The 19,295-nt window shown below is 39.6% G+C and overlaps 1 protein-coding gene across 2 annotated transcripts in view; it reads right to left on the bottom strand.

Moving 5' to 3' along the window:
* The window catches only part of LOC128610568 (corticotropin-releasing factor receptor 2), a 70,575-nt gene that overhangs the window by 5,731 nt on the left and 45,549 nt on the right, over positions 1 to 19,295 (bottom strand). For both annotated transcript variants that reach the window (XR_008386381.1, XM_053629962.1), the window contains 3 exons: positions 17,009 to 17,069; positions 15,431 to 15,503; positions 12,209 to 12,294 (listed from right to left, as the gene is read on the bottom strand). Coding sequence is in view for 1 of the 2 variants with exons in the window: in XM_053629962.1 (XP_053485937.1) it covers positions 12,209 to 12,294; positions 15,431 to 15,503; positions 17,009 to 17,069 (220 nt within the window). In the remaining variant the exon portion in view is untranslated. The remainder of the gene's footprint in view (positions 1 to 12,208; positions 12,295 to 15,430; positions 15,504 to 17,008; positions 17,070 to 19,295) is intronic.

The following is a 19,295-nucleotide window of genomic DNA, read 5'->3' as shown; positions in this document are numbered from 1 at the left end:
GATACACGGATGGATACAGGGATGGATACAGGGATGGATACAAGGAAGGATAAACTGATGGATACATGGATGGATACAGGGATGGATACACGGATGGATACAGGGATGGATACAGGGATGGATACAGGGAAGGATACACTGATGGATACAGGGATGGATACACGGATGCATACAGGGAAGGATACACGGAAGGATACAGGGAAGGATACACGGAAGGATACAGGGATGGATACAGGGATGGATACAGGGAAGTATAAACGGATGGATACAGGGATGGATACAGGGATGGATACACGGAAGGATACACGGATGGATACAGGGATGGATACAGGGATGGATACAAGTAAGGATAAACTGATGGATACATGGATGGATACAGGGATGGATACACGGATGGATACAGGGATGGATACAGGGATGGATACACGGATGGATACAGGGATGGATACAGGGATGGATACACGGAAGGATACAGGGATGGATACAGGGATGGATACAGGGAAGTATAAACGGATGGATACAGGGATGGATACATGGATGCATACAGGGAAGGATACACGGAAGGATACAGGGAAGGATACACGGAAGGATACAGGGATGGATACAGGGATGGATACAGGGAAGTATAAACGGATGGATACAGGGATGGATACAGGGATGGATACACGGAAGGATACACGGATGGATACAGGGATGGATACAGGGATGGATACAGGGATGGATACACGGATGGATACAGGGAAGGATACAGGGAAGGATACACGGATGGATACACAGATGGATACAGGGAAGGATACACGGATGGATACACAGATGGATACAGGGATGAATGGATTTAATGTATCTTATATCCATTTACAAAGTCCTAAAGAAAAATTATTCTTGATATTAGAAATCTGTGTTTTTTTCTAATTAACACTGATTTGTGGGTCATGGCTACAGGACTACTTTTTGTTTTTGTTTTTTTACCCAAACACGTTCACCCATTAAACTGATGACACATCTCATCATGAAAGTAAGGTTACTTTAGGGCAACCTGCTGATGGATGAAGCCAAAGTGCGGGAAAGCTATTCAGTAAATCAAACTGCTGCTGAAGATTGATGCACTTCTCTCCTTTCAGACGCGTCGCATCACGCCAAGCCTTACAAACACAACGCATGTTTCATACGCAGTACTTTAACTGAACAAGGCCATCTGATGGGCTTTTAAAACAACCAATCAGACATTTTCCCACTGTCTCATGACAAACATGAAGAAATCTTATTTCTTCACTAGCAGTGGGACGTCATAATGTATTTTTTATTCCATGACTACACAGTGCACTGAAAAGCTCTTTTTAAAAAAATAAATAAATAAAAATGTTTTCAACGGTATTAGACGTTCCGTGGCCTGTGGGCGGCGTCTGAGGCTGAGACTATGCAGACAGTGTTTTAGTCTTTAGCCAGCTAGCAATATTTAATACCTGAGTGCAGTTTGCTAACAGACTCCAATGGCTCCAAGCTAGAAAGTTTCACAGCATCAAGTCTGGAACAAAGTTCTGGTAAAATATTAATCAATAAAATACAATCAATTTAAAAAAAAAAATCCAACAAATCCATCCAAAATGACAACAAATCCATTAGTAAAAATGTAAAGAATACGGCGCAAAAAGAGGGGATTAGACAGAGAAGTAACCAAGAAGCGTTAGCGTGATGCTACCACCAGCATGCTTCACGGTGGGGATGGTGCTCTCAGGGTAACAAACAGTTCCAGGTTATTACTCCACAACACGATGTTTAAAGGGGTGTGAATACGTATAACCTTAGAAATACCACCTTTATGTGTTAACCCGATTTTCTAGCATTTAAGAGATGGTTTTAATTTGATAATTTGAATCTGGCACGAATTTGATGGCTGTACGATGGAGCGGGGCAGCGAGGCATGAAGGCTGCGGCAATCTCCACTCCAGCAGCAGGAATCCAACACCGCAGTGATCAAAACAATAAAAAAAAGCCACATGCTCGTCAGGAGCCACACATGACAGGTAGACACTAATTGCCCCGGCTCTCAGGGCTCAGCAGCTCGTCGAGTGGGTGGATAAGAGGAGTGCACGGCGGGCTGAGAGACAGGAACGACAAACACTTTCCTCTGCTTTCTCCTCCCTCTCCTACCGAATCTTTTCACGGACACGGACACGCTTCACGCACACACTTGCTTACCTCTCAAAGCAATTTCAGCCCGTGGCGCGAGTTATTCGCTAAAATAAAGTGATCTCTGTAAACTAGCGCGATCCTGCAGTCTCCACAATCGCAATGCAGCACAGCAGGCGACGCAGAAGAATCCTTGTCTCCACTGTAGAAGTTTGAGTTTCTCAGGCAACATTACTTTAGTTTCCCTGGAACACATTCTCACATTACTGTAAATCACAAACACAGTGCGCTGCTCAGGTTAGCCAATTTATTTTTATGTCTAGCTTCACATTTATACCGGGACCTCGGAGGTCATCACATTATATATGCCTCGCCCAGCTGATGCGCATCTCTCCCCGGCACGGTTCAGCGAGTTTCACACTCCCACACACCTGACTCAGATTATAAAGGGTTCAGAAATGGCTGTGATTACACACAGATGGATAGATAATTAGCTAACGAGTGGGATCAGGTGTGCTGAAGTCATAAACATATGAGTTGAAACAAATAATAAACCTGAGACGCTGCATCTGACGACGAGATATATACACCTCCGTTCACACGTGTAAAGTCACGTGTAGTTTATCGCTCGCTGTTGTTGTTTTGACTTATCAAGCAGTAGTAGCTAACATGTTAAAAACATATTTTCTGTGTAACACATTTAACAAGAGGTCGTACACGACAGGATGAGATGAAACCACCGTTACTCCATTTTTCTAATTTCATGAATTGTAACTAATTTACATGATTCACAATCTGAACGTCTCTCTGAAGGATCAGCACAGCTCCAATATCGTTTACATCTATGGCATTTTTGGCAGATGCTCTTATCCAGAGTGACTTACGTTTATCTCATTTATATATCTGAGCAGTTGAGGGTTAAGGGCCTTGCTCACAGGCCCAACAGTGGCAGTTTGGTGGTGCTGGGGTTTGAACTCACGACCCTCTAAGCAGTAGACCAATGTCTTCACCACTGAGCTACCACTGCCCTGTCACACACTTACAGAGAAAACATACGGTACTTGATACTTAAAATAAAATAAAAAAATTTAAAAAATAAAACATATTAGCCATCATCTGCTTACTTAAAAATTTAAATGATGGTTGTAGGTGTCGGGGGCACGGTGGATTAGTGGTCACCACATCTGCCTTGTCCCTCCAGGGTTGGGGTTCAAATCCCACCTCTGCCACGTGTGTGTGTGTGTGTGTGTGTGTGTGTGTGTGTGTGTGTGTGTGTGTGTGTGTGTGTGTGTGTGTGTGTGTGAAGTTTGCATGTTCTCCCTGTGCTTTGGGGGTTTCCTCCAGGTACTCTGGTTTCCTCCCTCAGTCCAAAGACATGTGTTGTAGGCTATAAATTGTCCGTAGTGTATGAATGGGTGTGTGAGATTGTGCCCTGGACGGAAAATGGATGGAATGATGGAGGTGTTCACTTTGTATCTGACTTTGTTTCCCCAACACCTTTGTGTTTTCTGTTCTACCTTCAATGTCTTTGTTTTAACAATAATTAATTTGAATACTTATTATTATTATTATTATTATTATTATTATTATTTTGATGTGACCCAAACCAATAGCACCTTTTTTTACTCAGTGAATAGAAGTGCTCTTTTTGCCTGTAGTTTTATCAAAATAGTAATTATTTATATTATTTTTAATAGAGAACTTATTATTTATAATAATAATAATAATAATAATAATAATAATAATCATTATTATTATTATTATTATCATCATCATTATTATTATTATTGTTATTATTATTGTTATCATTATTATTGTTGTTGTTATTATTATTATTATTATTATTATTATTATTATTATTATTATTGTTAGTTCATGCTCATGGAGCATCTTTCCAACAGATTTTTTTTTTTTAATGTTTACTAAAAATAACCTGTCTCTTAAATTTCATCCTCTTACCCCCGGCAAGTCTGAAATAAAAGTTTGACCTCTCAGTGAAGAAAATCGTGCATGACGTGTTCACGTCCTCCTCACGCAATGCTCCGCACTCGTCCTGCAGCCCATTTCCGTGGATTTTACACCAGGACTCTAGCGGCCACTATTTACTTTAACAGCTGGGATGTTTCAGTTTTAATTCCGTGTCATGTTTGTATTATATTTATAAAATCGTCTTGTGTGATGAACGATGATGGACGATGAATCCTTAAACGACGGCATACAGACACTTGAAGAGCCTTAAATTGAGGTCACGATTCCGATCGCTTCGAGTTAAATACGCTTTCTCTCATATTGGATATGCTGTGCTCTCAAATGTTTCAGCGCTCTGTGATGGAAATTTTCCATGACATTTAAAGAAAAAAAAAACAAGAGAAAAAAAAACAAAACACTGCAGGCATTGCAAAGAGCACATCTGTTCAGCGCTCGGCAGGAGATGTGCATGTTTTTAGATGAAACAACGATAAAAACTGTGATAATTATCCGTAAATCTGTAGGATTGTGAAATGTGAGAGAAAAGAGGTGACTGATAAAAACAGATCCTGAAAAATTAATTTCCTAATGTGTGTCAAAACACCGTGTGTTGCCGTTACAGTAAAATACTAAATCAGCAGCTGATTATTTTCCCATAACAGCGTGTCCACGAGTGTTTTATTCCGGTTACGCCACAGCAATTTACCAACCATTACAAATTTCCTACAAATTTCCCTCACCAGCCTCTCTCTCGACACTGACACTGGAGACTCCTTCCATAAATGTTCCGTAAACATCTCCTCACTTGAAGAAAAGCTCTCCATATCAACGATTGCACACGTTTCTGAGCTGTTACTATAGAAACACATTAATATAAACCTGTTATCAACACCTCTTCGGACCAATCACAATCCAGAACTCAACAGCGCTGTGGTATAGAACAGGACTTTAGTCTTTTAAATAAAACCCTTCAGTCAGTAGAATACCCCCCCCCCCCCCCCCCCCGCCAAACTTCGCCCCCATCCACCCGGGTGACGGAGAAATAATAATAACTCACACTAATGAAATGGAGTAAATGTTTCAGGAGGGGTGGCGGTTTATCACAGATAAACTGCTCTACAGCTGGATCGAGTTAGCTCGCTTCTGACACAACGCACCATTAGAGAGAGACAGAAATCAATCTGTTCCACTGCGGCTCATGTCCCTCACATCCTCGGGGACGTTAGTTTTAAATATTAAACACATGATGTAAATCTTAACAGATGCTTCAGGGAAATATAAACAGTCGAGACATCGCTGGTGTCGCATGAAACGCAGACATGAATCAGTCTGAGACACGCGTTGCCATTAAACGCCATTTAAAGATGCAATTGTCGCATTTTTCTTACTAGTATAAATAACGAGGAACAATACATAGAACGTGATAAGAAATATGATTATTTAAGCCACAGAAAACTGTATTACAATCCATAGTGCTTGCTTGTGTTTGTATGGGCCTCTGGCCAGTCATTTTATAGGCACGCCCCCGATGCCCTTAACTCCACCCACATCTCAGTCTGAAATCGCCAAGCTCCCAGTACAGCCTGATAATTCTCCCATACAGCGAGGTCTAAAAAGTCTGAGAGCACTAGAGAAAACGTGTCTGTTTAAAGTTGATATTATCAGTAACAACTTCAGGGAAAAGTTCAATCGCAGATATATTTACATTTATATGAATTTCTTAGTATTTAGCTTGTCCCCTTTTCTTGCTTTAATGTCCCCCCCCTTTTTTTTTAGAGTGCACTCAAGCTGGCATGGACTTGTGTAGTGTGTGTAAAATCTGATCCGATCCACGTATCAGAAAATGCCGTCTGCCGTCTGAGACTCACGGAAAACCGGAATTTCCTTCACAATGGAGTTAACGGGGCCAATATCACAAATCTGCTTACGTTTAAATAGTGACATTAAAAATAACACGGACGACGGAGGGTTAAATATATCTCACATGCATTCTGTTGCGCTTTTGAATTTTTACTTTATTTTTTTTAGAAAATTTAATACATGTACGTTAAAATGTATTACTTTGTATGTATTAAAATATAGAGTTCAAAAAAAACAATACAGAAAAAGTGTGTTCCAGAAATATAACAGTAATACAGTATTATTTACATATAATGAAGTATAGTATTTAGGCACTTAAGTATTGTCAGGTCCACTCCAATTCCCAGAACACACCGCGACCTACAGACTACACACCCCAGAATCCGCCACCGCTGACTTCTAATCACATCTAATCACATCTAATCACTTCTAATCACTCAGCTTTTTCAGGTTTCCAGATTAACCACTTGGTGTAATGCAGATGTGTGCTTCACTAAACCACTGTGCTGTATCCTTAAAACAACACTTTAAACGCTATAATTCATACAGTGCTGTTCAGCTTTGTGTGATGAATAGTTTCATGAAGGACTTTAAACAGTAGTATGTACTTTCTGAACTTCTCCTCAACTTATTGTCTTTTCTCACCAGTAAACACCTGCCTTATGTCTGTTCCCTTTCTCTTACTCACGGCATCACCAGCGTTAAATGAAATCTGAGTGCAAAAAAAGGCCTCTGTTATTTCTGTGTTAAAAACGTCCCTGCATTAAGTTTGTATTTATTACCAACCTAAACTACACGGATAAAACAGACCATCGTGAGTCCTGACTAAAGGGTTGCGTCTTACACGACGGCATGGTATTGGTATCGAACAATTTAGCAAAGAAGAACAAAAACACTCATGAGAGAACACGCGCGCACACACAGCTTACTGTTACTATAGTAACGGACGTAACTTCCACACGCGAGCATAGGCGCTTGTTAAAATACACGCTGTGAGTAACATATATGTAAACGTAATTTACATGTTTGTGGCCGTAAATTATTTGTATGCTATTTTAAAGAACAGTATTTTATCACCTGAAGGCAACAGGTAAACTTCATCTTAATCATTTCACCATAAATATTTCATTCTGGTGAACTGTGTGTGAAATTTATAACTATTTTTCACTATTAAAACTTAAAAAACTGAAAATTTTACGGACCCTCCTCCCCCCACATCCTGTTTTGACGTCCATCCCCCCTGATCAGCTGTTATTTATGGATTTATGGGGGGTCAGATATCCTCCCCACCCCCCACCGCCCACAACCCCGCCCTCTGTAATTCGCAACCCTGCCCATGCCTGTTTATTGATAATGATTCTGCCTGACGTTTTTGGATTTTTCCGCAATAGTAATTTTTTAAGATTACTTAAAATATGGGAAAATAAAAGAAAATGAGGCTGAGAGCAGAACCCTGAGGCACTCCTTAAGTATAAACAGCAAAAAAAAAAAACGGAGCAATAGACGGAGAACGGTAATTAGCAAGTCATTAATTTGATGGTGATGGAAAATAATAAGAATACCTAGCATCCAAAACAATTTTTGTATGTTGGATTGTGTTTGTAGACCATCATACTCTGAAAAGCCGAGTTTATGCCAGAAAGAGCAGGCAGTGTGTGCAGAGCTTGTCAGTAAGGTATAATTACATCTGTCTTTGTAGAATATATGGAGAACTGCTGATAGATTTTAGAGACCATGCATTATTCTTCTAGGGAACCAGGGGCTGGTGAGGTCGTACGGTTCACTCGGGTTATTCACGGTTACTGTAGTGAAGAGAGAAGGTTTTAATTCTTTCTTTCTTTCTTTCTCTTTCTTCAGAAAGAGCCTGATTACTGAGTGTGTTAGAAATGATACGATTATAGTGTGATATGAAAACACCTATAAAACTGCAGAGAAGGTTTATGAAGCTAGGGAAGATCACAGATCTTTCTCTGGAGAGATGCAAATCCAGACATCGCTGCATGAGTACACGACTAAAATCATCCGAGTCAGGGCATGATGGGGAACATTAACATACCGTATTGAGTTCTGGACTGTGATTGGCCAGAAGGTGTTGATTAATTTTCTATAGCAGCAGCTCCGGCAGTAGTAGCAGGTTTATATTAATGCGCTGGTTCTAATACGTTATCGTTTCTATAGCAACAGCTCATTCACAGCGGGCGTTGATGTGGTGAAGTGAGTAGATGTGACAGTGTAACATTAATGTAAGGAGTCTCCAGTGTCAGAGGTAAAGCTGTAACTTTCCTGGAGGTTTTCTGACATCTTCAGGACAGAGGAGTTTATGTGTCTATACGGTTTATTAGTTTATTAGCTGGTGACAGGAACTCTGTCACTGATTATTTTCCAGTAACTGAACAACACACAGTGGTTTACTGCTCGAAGATTCCTCCTTTGCCGAGATCTTCATTGTTCTTTGAGCTTTCCTGCGTCTCGGTTCTTTGCCTGAGAGGAATACAGCTTTGCTGTAGCGCTGTCGGACTTCTCTGTCGATGCAGATCATCAAAATGATGCGTACATCTGCAGAAAACTCGAACAGAGACTCTCGTTCTCTCTGAGCGGGAGGTAACTCTATGTATCCAGGTGACTTGCTGGTTGTGTTCTCCCATGGGGCCGGCGTGACGAGGCTCAGGGATGCCTGAGGGAAGCCAAAACCAATCAGCCGCTTCCTGCTGAGCAGCACCTGTTGTGAGCATCGTCAGTAGCCGAACGCTTTGGCACCGAGCATGCACGAATCCTCTCAACGCTGGCTCTGATTCAGGCCACAATTCCAAGAGGAGGACGTTCGGGAATCAGAAAAAGAGGCTCACGAGCCAGGCGTCATCAGGAGCCGAAAATTCCTCGGAGTTCCATAAAGTTCTTTTACTCTGCTTTTATATACGCTACATTCATATACATTATATTTATATACACCACTTATATACACACACACACACACACACACACATATATATATATATATATATATTCATAAGTGCTGAACTCTTTACGTTACAGATGTCAGACGTGACGGTTTTTGTTTGTAATTGGGAAGGTGCACCTCAAAAATATTTCTTAGCAAGTGAAAATATCTTTAACAGGGGTGATTTCCTCCAATGTTTCTTATTATGACATCATTATAAATCGAATATAAGATTATTCAGCCTGATTCTACACGCTTTTACTCATTTCAAGCTTTAAATTTGATTATTTGTTTGTTAGAAATAAATGTTTAACGTTTCTGGCAACAGAAAACGTTACAAAATATCTAAAATGTTAGTTTTGTTAATATATTTCTTTTATTATTATTAACACTAGATAAACGTGAGGATATTTAAGATATTTTCCCTTGCTAATATTTTTGCACTGTACTTTAAACTCACACTTATCGCTACTTCTTTGTTGCTTAATTTGACGTTAATTAGAATCACACTAGCTTCTTTGTCTGTACTTCTTGTATCTGGAGTCTTTCTGATTTACCCCATGACCTCATCACAACAAACCCGATGTTAACTATTTATTGAAGAAATAAACAGTAGGGGTTTGTAAGAGGAGAGTAATGATGTGGAGAATTTAAGCCCAGGAGGGGAAAAATCTCAGAAATGATAAATCCACCGAGTTCAGAGATCAATATAAAGAACCTATATTTTAAGACCGAAGAGAAAACTGCAGCACAATTCATCAGTGAGATCAGACAGAAACGACTCGGGTCCCTGATTTCATTCATCTACATCTGCATCAGATGAAAATAATCAGTACTGTAGAGATTAGTCTTCAGAGCCGAGAGTAATCACCAAACCATTTGCTCTGTCCTCTGGTGACAAACAAATAATAATAAATCACGCTAATATGATGGAATAATATTTCTCAGGAGGAACGGAAGTCAATTGTAAATAAACGCTTCGACGCGCTACGGCTGTTCGTGAGGACTGCTGAAAGCTGTGGGGAAATTTACCTCTTACACCTTTAATAAACAGAGGTTTGGCAGGCAATCAGATTATCTCGAGTGGAGTTAGCATGCTACATGTCTGATTTATGCTAGGTTTGTGGTATGGGGGGGGGGGGGGTTTTGCTTTAATCTTATAGTTCATTTTTGACATTTTTGTCATCCTGTATACTCATCCAATTAAATATGCCCCGCCCCCTAGGGGGCATGTCAGCAGTGAACACTGTGCAGTCCGTACAGGATTTCACAGAGTTTTTATGGTAATTGTTGCGGCTGAAAAACGCTTGATTTTGTTGCAGCTTTTTTCAAAATTTTGCGACAGAGATTTTAGCGCTTTTTATTTTTGCGGAAAATTACCTGACTTGGCAAAATTGAGATTGCACAAATCGATGTTTGTTGGTAAATGATACCTTTCAGCTGTACTCATGTTCGAGGGCTTTGGCTGAACGCACATCGTGATGACGTCACGTGACGCGTCTCGGCCAGAATCTGCAGAAAAGCTGCCGCAATTTTGAAAAAGTGCACGCTCCTCTGAATATCGCGACGTTTGCTTGATTTCATGTTCATTTCTGCGATCGCAAAAGCAAGAAATCTTGGAGGGACCGGGTGTTCTAGGGTGTGTTTATGGCCGTGTGTCTTCACACACACTATTCCCTGTTCTGACTGAGAATAAATGTTGGAGTTAATTCGTATGGAAGAGGGCGGAGTTTTTGTGACTTCTCTGAGGAGTTTCTTCTCCGACCTGCAGGAACGTCGCTCCGTCAGACGGATGCAGAATTCCGTCTTTATACCGTGTCTTCATCAGTAAGGTCAGTTTATCTCCCACTCAGATGCGCGAGATGTCTCTCGGTGATGATCCTGAGGTTCTCCGTCACCGTCAGCGACGCTGATGCCTCAAACGCGTACGCCATACGTCTCATCGTACAGGATTAAAGCCGTCTGGGATAAAGTGGACAGGCGTGAGTCAGAAATCCTCCACAGCTGAACAAACACTCGCTCTAAACTCTGTTCTCCATGTTTCGCTAGCCCACTAAGCTACCATCAGGTTTGATCAGTTAGCGTGGGGGTGGTGTTCATCTTAAACGCTATTGGTTGTTCAAGCACGTCAACTTCCTGTTTCCAAATCAAATCACGACTCTATAAGGCAACATTTTCTTCAAAGCGCATTGAAATAATTTGAAATAATAACGGTTTACGAGAATATTAAAACGTGACTTTACGAGATGTGGAAAAAAAAAACAGTCACAAACATGTTCAACAAGACAAGAAAAACGTCCAGACTCGCTGCTGTGGCGTTCTCATTATCACAAGCAAATCTCAATCCTCAAACCTCTGAAGTGTTTTATTTATTTATTTATTTGTTTATAAAAATCTCCCGGGACTCCGAAATGCCACGAGGGAAGAAAGACAAAAGGTCGGCTTTCAGTTTGGCGTACGTTAAAGAACGCTGAAGCCAAACCGACGGCGGCGACGGAGCGTCTGCGTGTCTCTGAGGCTGACGTGAAACACTTTATTTATGAGAAAATGAAGGGAAGAAAGACACGCTGGCGAGCGCTCAGCAGGTGCAGCGGTGCTTTATTATTCACCGCTGAGATGCTGTTTTTCTCTGAGTGGCACAGACGAGACTAAAAAGAAGCCGCTAAAAAGTGACCTTTACTAATATTGATCACGGCAGATCGCTCCAGCGTTCACTTGCTGTCAATCTCGCCGCAGGCCATGAACAGAAATGTCTCTTTATGCTTCTTATAATGATCGTTCCACAAGATTTTACCACATTTCTACACGTGCTTATCATATTCCCAAAAAATGACCATTCTGAAAATATTATCATTACCTAGAAATTTTTTTTAAAAGATTTCGCTCAACTTGAAGTCATTTAATTAGCAATTTTAAAGCTTTAAGTGTTAATTTGTCGACCAAAACATAAAAACAACAAAAATATTGCAACCAAATGAACCCTAAAAACATCAGTTCATACCACAGCGCTGTCGAATCCTGGATCGTGATTGGTCAGAAGGTGTTGATTGTTCTCTATAACATCAGTTCTGATACGTTATCGTTTCTATAGCAGTGGCGGACACTGGGAAGTTTTCATAAATTAAGGAGGTGTTTATGTGACGTTTACAGAAGGAGTCTCCAGTCTCAGCCCTTCGTCACAGGCGCACGGAGGATTTTTACGCATGTTCGCGGTTTCTCGGTAGCACGACGAGCTGGTGAAGAAACTCATGAAGGTCTTTATCGCGTGTGCATCATTTCATAATTTTTTCTGAGATGCTCATGCTGACGTACCTGTACTGTATGGTCTCTGACGTGGTGGAGGCTCGCAGCTTCGTCATGAGAATACGTACGATGTTGAACAGGAACACGAAGTTTATCTGCAGCACAGGAAAAAAAAAGAAAACGTCACATACCGCCACATATATCATGCTTAGCATGTGTATATATATATATATATATATATATATATATATATATATATATATATGTGTATATGTGTGTATATATATATATATATATATATATATATATATATATATATATATATTAAAGGTCGACTGATTGATGGGTTTTGCACAGATATCTGATTACCGGAACTATCGGGTTATCAGCGCAAAAATCCGCACCAGTACTTTTTCCCGGTTGTGTCGTTTGTGGGAGCGGCTGAGAAGAATCCGCTCTCGTTATACAGCATGAGAGCGGCTTTAAAAATAAAAATCACTGACAAATTTTGTCCTGTTATTTGAAGTGTTTTTGATTCATTTTGGACGTCTCTGTTTTTATTTGTTATTTGGAGTGTTACGTTTTGGTTCAGTTTGGATGTATATCTTACTTAATATTTATTAATAGTTATTAATATACATATATATTATTTTAAAAAAGTAAAATTTCCATGGTACTTGGTAAAGTTCAGCAATATTTTACTTTGAGTGTTTTGTTTTCATTCAGTGACAGTGTTAAAAACTATGGGATTATTGGTTATCGGCAGGTAGGTACCGTCCGACTTCGTTATCAGTATCGGTAAAATCCTCTATGCTGCGACCTCAAGTATATACATAGTACTGTGGGGTTTTTTTTAGTATGTCTTTGTTGCAGGTTTTTTATTTTATGACTTCTACATTGTGGAGTCGTACGAAAGCATTTGAGATTTCCACACATTAGTTTTCCAGCACAAAATGTTATAGGAAAATGTTTGCATGTCTGTAAAGAAAGCAGCGTGTTACATAAGGGACACTTTTCAGGAAAAAAAAAAACATAATGAAAGCTGCCGGGTTTCCAGAAGAACAGAGCCGTGTCTGGTTCTGTGAGACCTTCGGTATTACTCACAGTTTACTCAGATTTCCTTATACATCCGCACTAACTCTACCCGAGACTACTCATTGTGTTTGTTTTAAAGCGAAGGGTCGTCACACTAAATACTCACTTTCCTTCATTTATTACTGTTTACTGCTCTTTAATGTAGAAACATTTAATTTCACTATTTATAAAGGCATCTTTGCTCTATATTCCAGAAACTCAACATAAACTTTAACATTAACATTGATTATAATTTAATGAATAAATAATAAAATCAAGTGCTGCCATTTTTATCCTGTTTTATTTATTTGCTCGTTAGTGTAATATATATATGTAATTCATTCCTAAACGGTTAATGCACTATTTTTTGTTAAACCCTTGGAATTAAGGCTGAAAGTCTACACTTCAATCACATCTTGATCACTTCATTGCAAATCCATTGTAGCGATGTACAGAGGCAACATTACAAAAATTGTGTCACTGTCCAAATACTTATGGACCTAACTGTAAATATGAAAAATATATATATATAAATACTACAAGTATACATTCAATAAACTATAAACGTTTCATGAAAAGGTTTGTGAACTGTCCTCTGGGATTAATAAAGTAATCTGTCCATGAAAAGTGTGCAGACGCTAATCGTTTTTGGTTTTAAAGGTTTGGTTTAAAAGCAGAAAACATTTTTTAATAAAAAGTTGAATACTAATAAAAATGAAAATGAATTTGATCCTGAAACAAAGCGCGAGTGTAATACGGACTGTTAAACTGAATAATTCTTCACTGCAAACCCTTTATACTACAACAACAAATAACTACAAGTAAAACCATGTCATATTATAATTAAATGAATACATGAATAACATTAGACGTCTTTACTCGTGTGACTTGGACAGATGCACGTTTTTTGAGAGGAAGACTGTAGTGTAGATCTCTCGGTTCATCTTCACCACGTCACTGCTGATCTTCTCACAGGTCTGTCCCATAGTGCGGAACGACACTCACGTATGCAACTGAGACTTCATCCAATCAAGCGTGTGCACATTTGCATACGTAATAACCGAATTCGAGTCTTCTGACGTGGTTAGAGTGAAGATGTTTATTTTACCGTGAGGACCGGGAAATCTCCAGAGAAAGACCTTTACACAACGGATCAGTGGAAAAGCTTTCATTTCAGAAAAACAACAACGACATGCGGTGTTGTAAATAATCAATAATTTAATGCCAATTTTTCACCATAGGAATCCAAAACATGCATAAGTCTAGACAATAATCAACATTTTGGGAAGTTCCTCTGAAATAAGACTGTAATTATGGTTACAGCTGAACGTGTACAATGTCAAGAACTTTCTGAATTTAAAAATATATGAATTTATATATATATATATATATATATATATATATATATATATATATATATATATATATACACATATATATATATATACATATATATATATATATATATATATTTATATACACACACACACACTCTAAGTGACGTGATGGGGAAATGGGTAATGGATTTACATAATGCTGTGCAATAAACATTTTTATCTGTTGAGTTTTGATATTTATTTATTACTAAAGTTCAAGAGATGATGCGTTATAGATCTGAAAAAAAAAGATTTCAAATTCTTTACATTATAGTTCTACACAAAAGAAAAGGCGTTTCTTTTCTAGAAACGTTATTTTCTATTCACACTTTTTTCATGTGTTTCTTTCAGTTAAGCTCAGGGTTGTTGTTGTTGTTGTTGTTGTTGTTTGGGGTTTTTTTCTCTAATAGAGTCACTTTATTAGCTCTTCAGGTGTAATGGCTGCGTGATCAGAGTGATTATGTAAACAGTACATCCTTGTCAGTCCTCATAATTGGACACTTCACACCGATGCACGACTTCATTTCCTTGTTTGTCTTGTGTGTCTTTAAGTGGAAAAAAAAAACATCAAAAACCAAGTAAAAACACACACTGGCTCTCAGGAGGATAAAAAGTTAAATCTATAGACGCCATCGAGTTCAACAGTGAGCGTTAATGCGAGTCTGGAACAAACCGAGACGCATAATCAGGACGAGCCCCGAGCGCTCACGCGCTCACGTCGGTACGTTCAGTGTAATTACAGCACATTAGCAGCAGCTGGCAGCTTCTGGAGGAAGTAGCGGCTCTTGTTCAGCAGGAATACTTCTAAATCATTTCTAATGAAACATGTCGAGCTACTCACCAGCAGAACAACAATCACAGGACCCTGATAAATGTAGTCCACGTATTTTCCGGGTTCTTTTCCAAACCAGCACCTAGAAGTGGATAAAAATATAAACAAGGTCAGAGGTCAGACTGTTTGAAACCAGACGCAGGTTTATAAAAAAAAAAAAACAACGTTTCAACTCCGAGTTCCACGACTCTGCTGCCATTTCACCTCCGTAACACTTAAAAATAATAATTATTACAAACATTACTATGAACAAACATTGTTTACGCAGGTTCGTCGCTGTGTTCTGGCCTGAAATTAAACAGGGTTGAGTTTTATTAGCATAGAATTAGCTAACGTAGTTAACTAGCATCCCATGGTTAAGGTCATAAGGACATCAAGAATTTTTTTAAATTAATTTCAGCCTATAACTGTGACCTCATCATTCAATATCACAATTATAAAGAAAACACGTCATAAAAAAACGTTGTGAGAGAACTTTTTTGGTTTTCTCCTTTGACTGATGCTACTTCCTGCTGGTCACGTGACATGTTGTGGAGCGTTCCAGAAATTGCATAGGGGTGAATGCGTTGAGGTAACAGGGTCACGTGAAATGTATTCAAATGTACAAATTGCGACATCAAGCCGATCACAGCATCACGCGAATGAAGCCGAGCTTTTCAAGATGGCGGACATGCTGGTGCGCTAGCAAAAGTGGTTAATGTTTCTGGAACATTATGTGAATTCACAGATTTATTTATAGTATAGCTAGCTAAACAACTGACTTTAAGCTAGACAATTTTCATCGTTAATAACAGCGACGCTTCTATAAACCTCGTAGTCTATTTTCAAATAGCAAACATTTACCTAATTTTAATGTTAGCTACCTTAATCTCGTGTTAGCATGCTAGCTAATTAGCAACGTAACAACAGCTAGAGAAAGTAATGTCAAACGTGTAGTTTATAGTTAGTTTACTGAATATAGAATGTAAAATATAATTATGTAAGTCATCAGTAAAAGATAAACGCTAATAGAAACTAATTATAACTGAAATATTTAAATATTTTATCATTTTATCAAGGGAGCACATGGTGGCTTAGCGGTTAGCACGTTCACGTCACACCTCCAGGGTCCGGGGGTTGGATTCCCACCGTGGCCCTGTGTGTGTGGAGTTTGCATGTTCTCCCCGTGCTGCGGGGGTTTCCTCCGGGTACTCCGGTTTCCTCCCCCAGTCCAAACACATGCATGGTAGGTGTCTAAAGTGTCCGTAGTGTATGAATGGGTGTGTGAGTGTGTATGTGTTTGTGCCCTGCGATGGATAGGCACCCTGTCCAGGGTGTACCCCACCTTGTGACCCATGCTCCCTGAGATAGGCTCCAGGTTCCCCTCGACCCTGTAGTATAAGTGGTATAGAATATGGATGGACAAATATTCTAAATAACTAAAGCACAGCTTTACAGAATTGTTCCCCTACCGAAAGTAAAAGCGCTCAGTTTGGTGGAAAAAATTAATCTCTGCGGATTAAAATCAATGCTACATTCGTTCAGTGTTCCTCGTAGCGTTTATCCGTGGCCTGCTCACAAAAGAAGAAAGAACAGAAGAGCACTCACTGTTCGTTTTCGTTGTACAGCTTCCCGACGGCCCACGCGATGATGATCGGACACGGAATACCTGGAAACATGGGAAACAGATTACAGATCAGACATTGTGTTTCACACAACAAACGCAGAGGCTACAGTTTTTAATCTTACATCACCCGTTAGCGTTATTAGCCTCGTACAAACATTTGTACCTCGTACAAACATTCTTGTCTGAAGGTCACCGCTAATCACCAGAACATCTATCAAATATGCAAACGTTAGCATTAATGATAACTAGCTTTGTGGTTTAGTGATGTTGTTCATGTATTATAACACATTACATCTTCTTAACATTTCATCTCATTCACATTTACTCGTTTAACAGAATGATAAAACATTGGATAGATGAAACGGTTCATTTATTTTGTGTCCTTTTGCTAAACCAAAAAGTTCTATTTTGGTCTCATCCATCCACAAAACATTTTTCCATTAGTCTTCTGGCTTGTCCACGTGATCTTTACCAAACTGCAGAAGGAGAACAATGTTCTTTTTGGAGAGCAGTGGCTTTCTCCTTGCAGCCCTGCTATGCACACCATTGTTGTTCAGTGTTCTCCTGATGGTGCACTCATGAACATTAACATTAGCCTTTAGTTGGTTAGAAGTTACCCTGGGTTCCTCTGTGACCTCGTGAACTATTACACATCGTGCTCTTGGAGTGATCGTTGTTGGTCTGCACTCCTGGGGAGGGGAACAATGGTCTTGAATTTCCTCCATTTCTACACAATCTGTCTGACTGTGGATTGGTGGAGTCCAAACTCGTTAGAGATGGTTCTGTGACCTTTTCCACCATGATGGGCTTCAGCAACTCTTTTTCTGAGGTCCTCAGAAATCTCCTTTGTTCGTGCCATGATACACTTCCACAAAAACGTGTTGTGAAGATCAGACTCTGATCGATCCCTGTTCTTTAAATAAAACAGAACACTCACTCACTCACACCTGATCATCATCCCACTGACTGAAAATACCTGACTCTAATCTCACCTTCAGATTAACTGCTAATCCTAGAGGTGCACATACTTTTGCCAATCACAGATATGTAATATTGGATAATTTCCCTCAATAAATAAACGACAGAGTATAAAATTTTTTATCTCATTTGTTTAATTAGGTTCTCTGTGGAAATCTAATGATGGTTTAGGTCATATTTATGACCTACGATATAGAGAAAATTCTAAAGGGTTCACAAACTTTCCAGCACAAGTGTATATCATCATATTAGGATTTTTATTTATGTTTCATCATATTACATTTGATAGCAAAATTGCACGCGAGGCTGTGTTTCTGCATCTGAACATGCATCTCTGTCAAGTGGGGTCTCCTGCTCTGAGTGTGTGTGAGTGTGTGTGTGTCTCTCTCTCTCTTTCTCATGAGTGATCACGAAACTGGTCACGTTTTTATAGCTAAAGCACCTAATTTCCTTCTAAGAACCCAATTTTCTTTCTGAGGAATCGAGCTCTATAGCAGTCTCTCGGTCACCGTTATCGATCCGCTCGCATCCCCTCGCACCTCCTGCACAGCGGGAAGCATCCAATTACCAGCGAACGTGTCAATCTGTGACTGAAAAGGTTGAATTTATCATAATCTGTGTCTCCAGGTCGTAACGTGAACCGTCACCCCCAGCGCACAGCCTGTGTCAGAGCTAAACCTGAGTCTGAAATCACGTGGAATTTCCAGAGATGGATATGTGAGGAAACAAGTAGAAGGGAAATCCATTCTGCTTTCAGTTCAGAGGGAAAAGTGGGGATCGAGACTGATCACTATCATCAACAAAAAACACATAGCAACCGCTCCACAACATCGATAACGTCTCGGACACCGCTGGTCACGTCAACTTTACTTTACATAGCACACCTGAAAGACAACAAGCATCCTAACCTCGGCTAAATCCGCACAACAGCAACGCAGTAAGATACAAACGTGGTGAAATGAACCAACTAAGGAATCAAACGGAAGCGGTTAACCTTAAACCCCTCACTGAAAGCTCAACAGCTGTAGAAAGAGTACAAGAGTTTATAAGGAGATATTGATAGGAAGTGAAGGACAAGGAAAGAAAGAAAGACAGACATACAATAACCTGGTTGCATAAGTATACAAACCCCTGAACTAAAAACTGTCTTAGAGCAGCTTTTGCTTATAATTCAGCACTCAGTGTTTTTGGGTTAGAGTCTACTGACTTAGCACATCTTCATTTGGTCATTTTAATCCACTCTTCCATACACAAATGCTCCAGATCTGCTCGCAGACACTCAGGGGATCT

Source organism: Ictalurus furcatus, chromosome 7 (genome assembly GCF_023375685.1).
Source record: "Ictalurus furcatus strain D&B chromosome 7, Billie_1.0, whole genome shotgun sequence".
Taxonomy (NCBI): Eukaryota; Metazoa; Chordata; class Actinopteri; order Siluriformes; family Ictaluridae; genus Ictalurus; species Ictalurus furcatus.
Note: the sequence above shows the minus strand (reverse complement) of the source record. Positions and strands in the feature narration are given on the sequence as shown.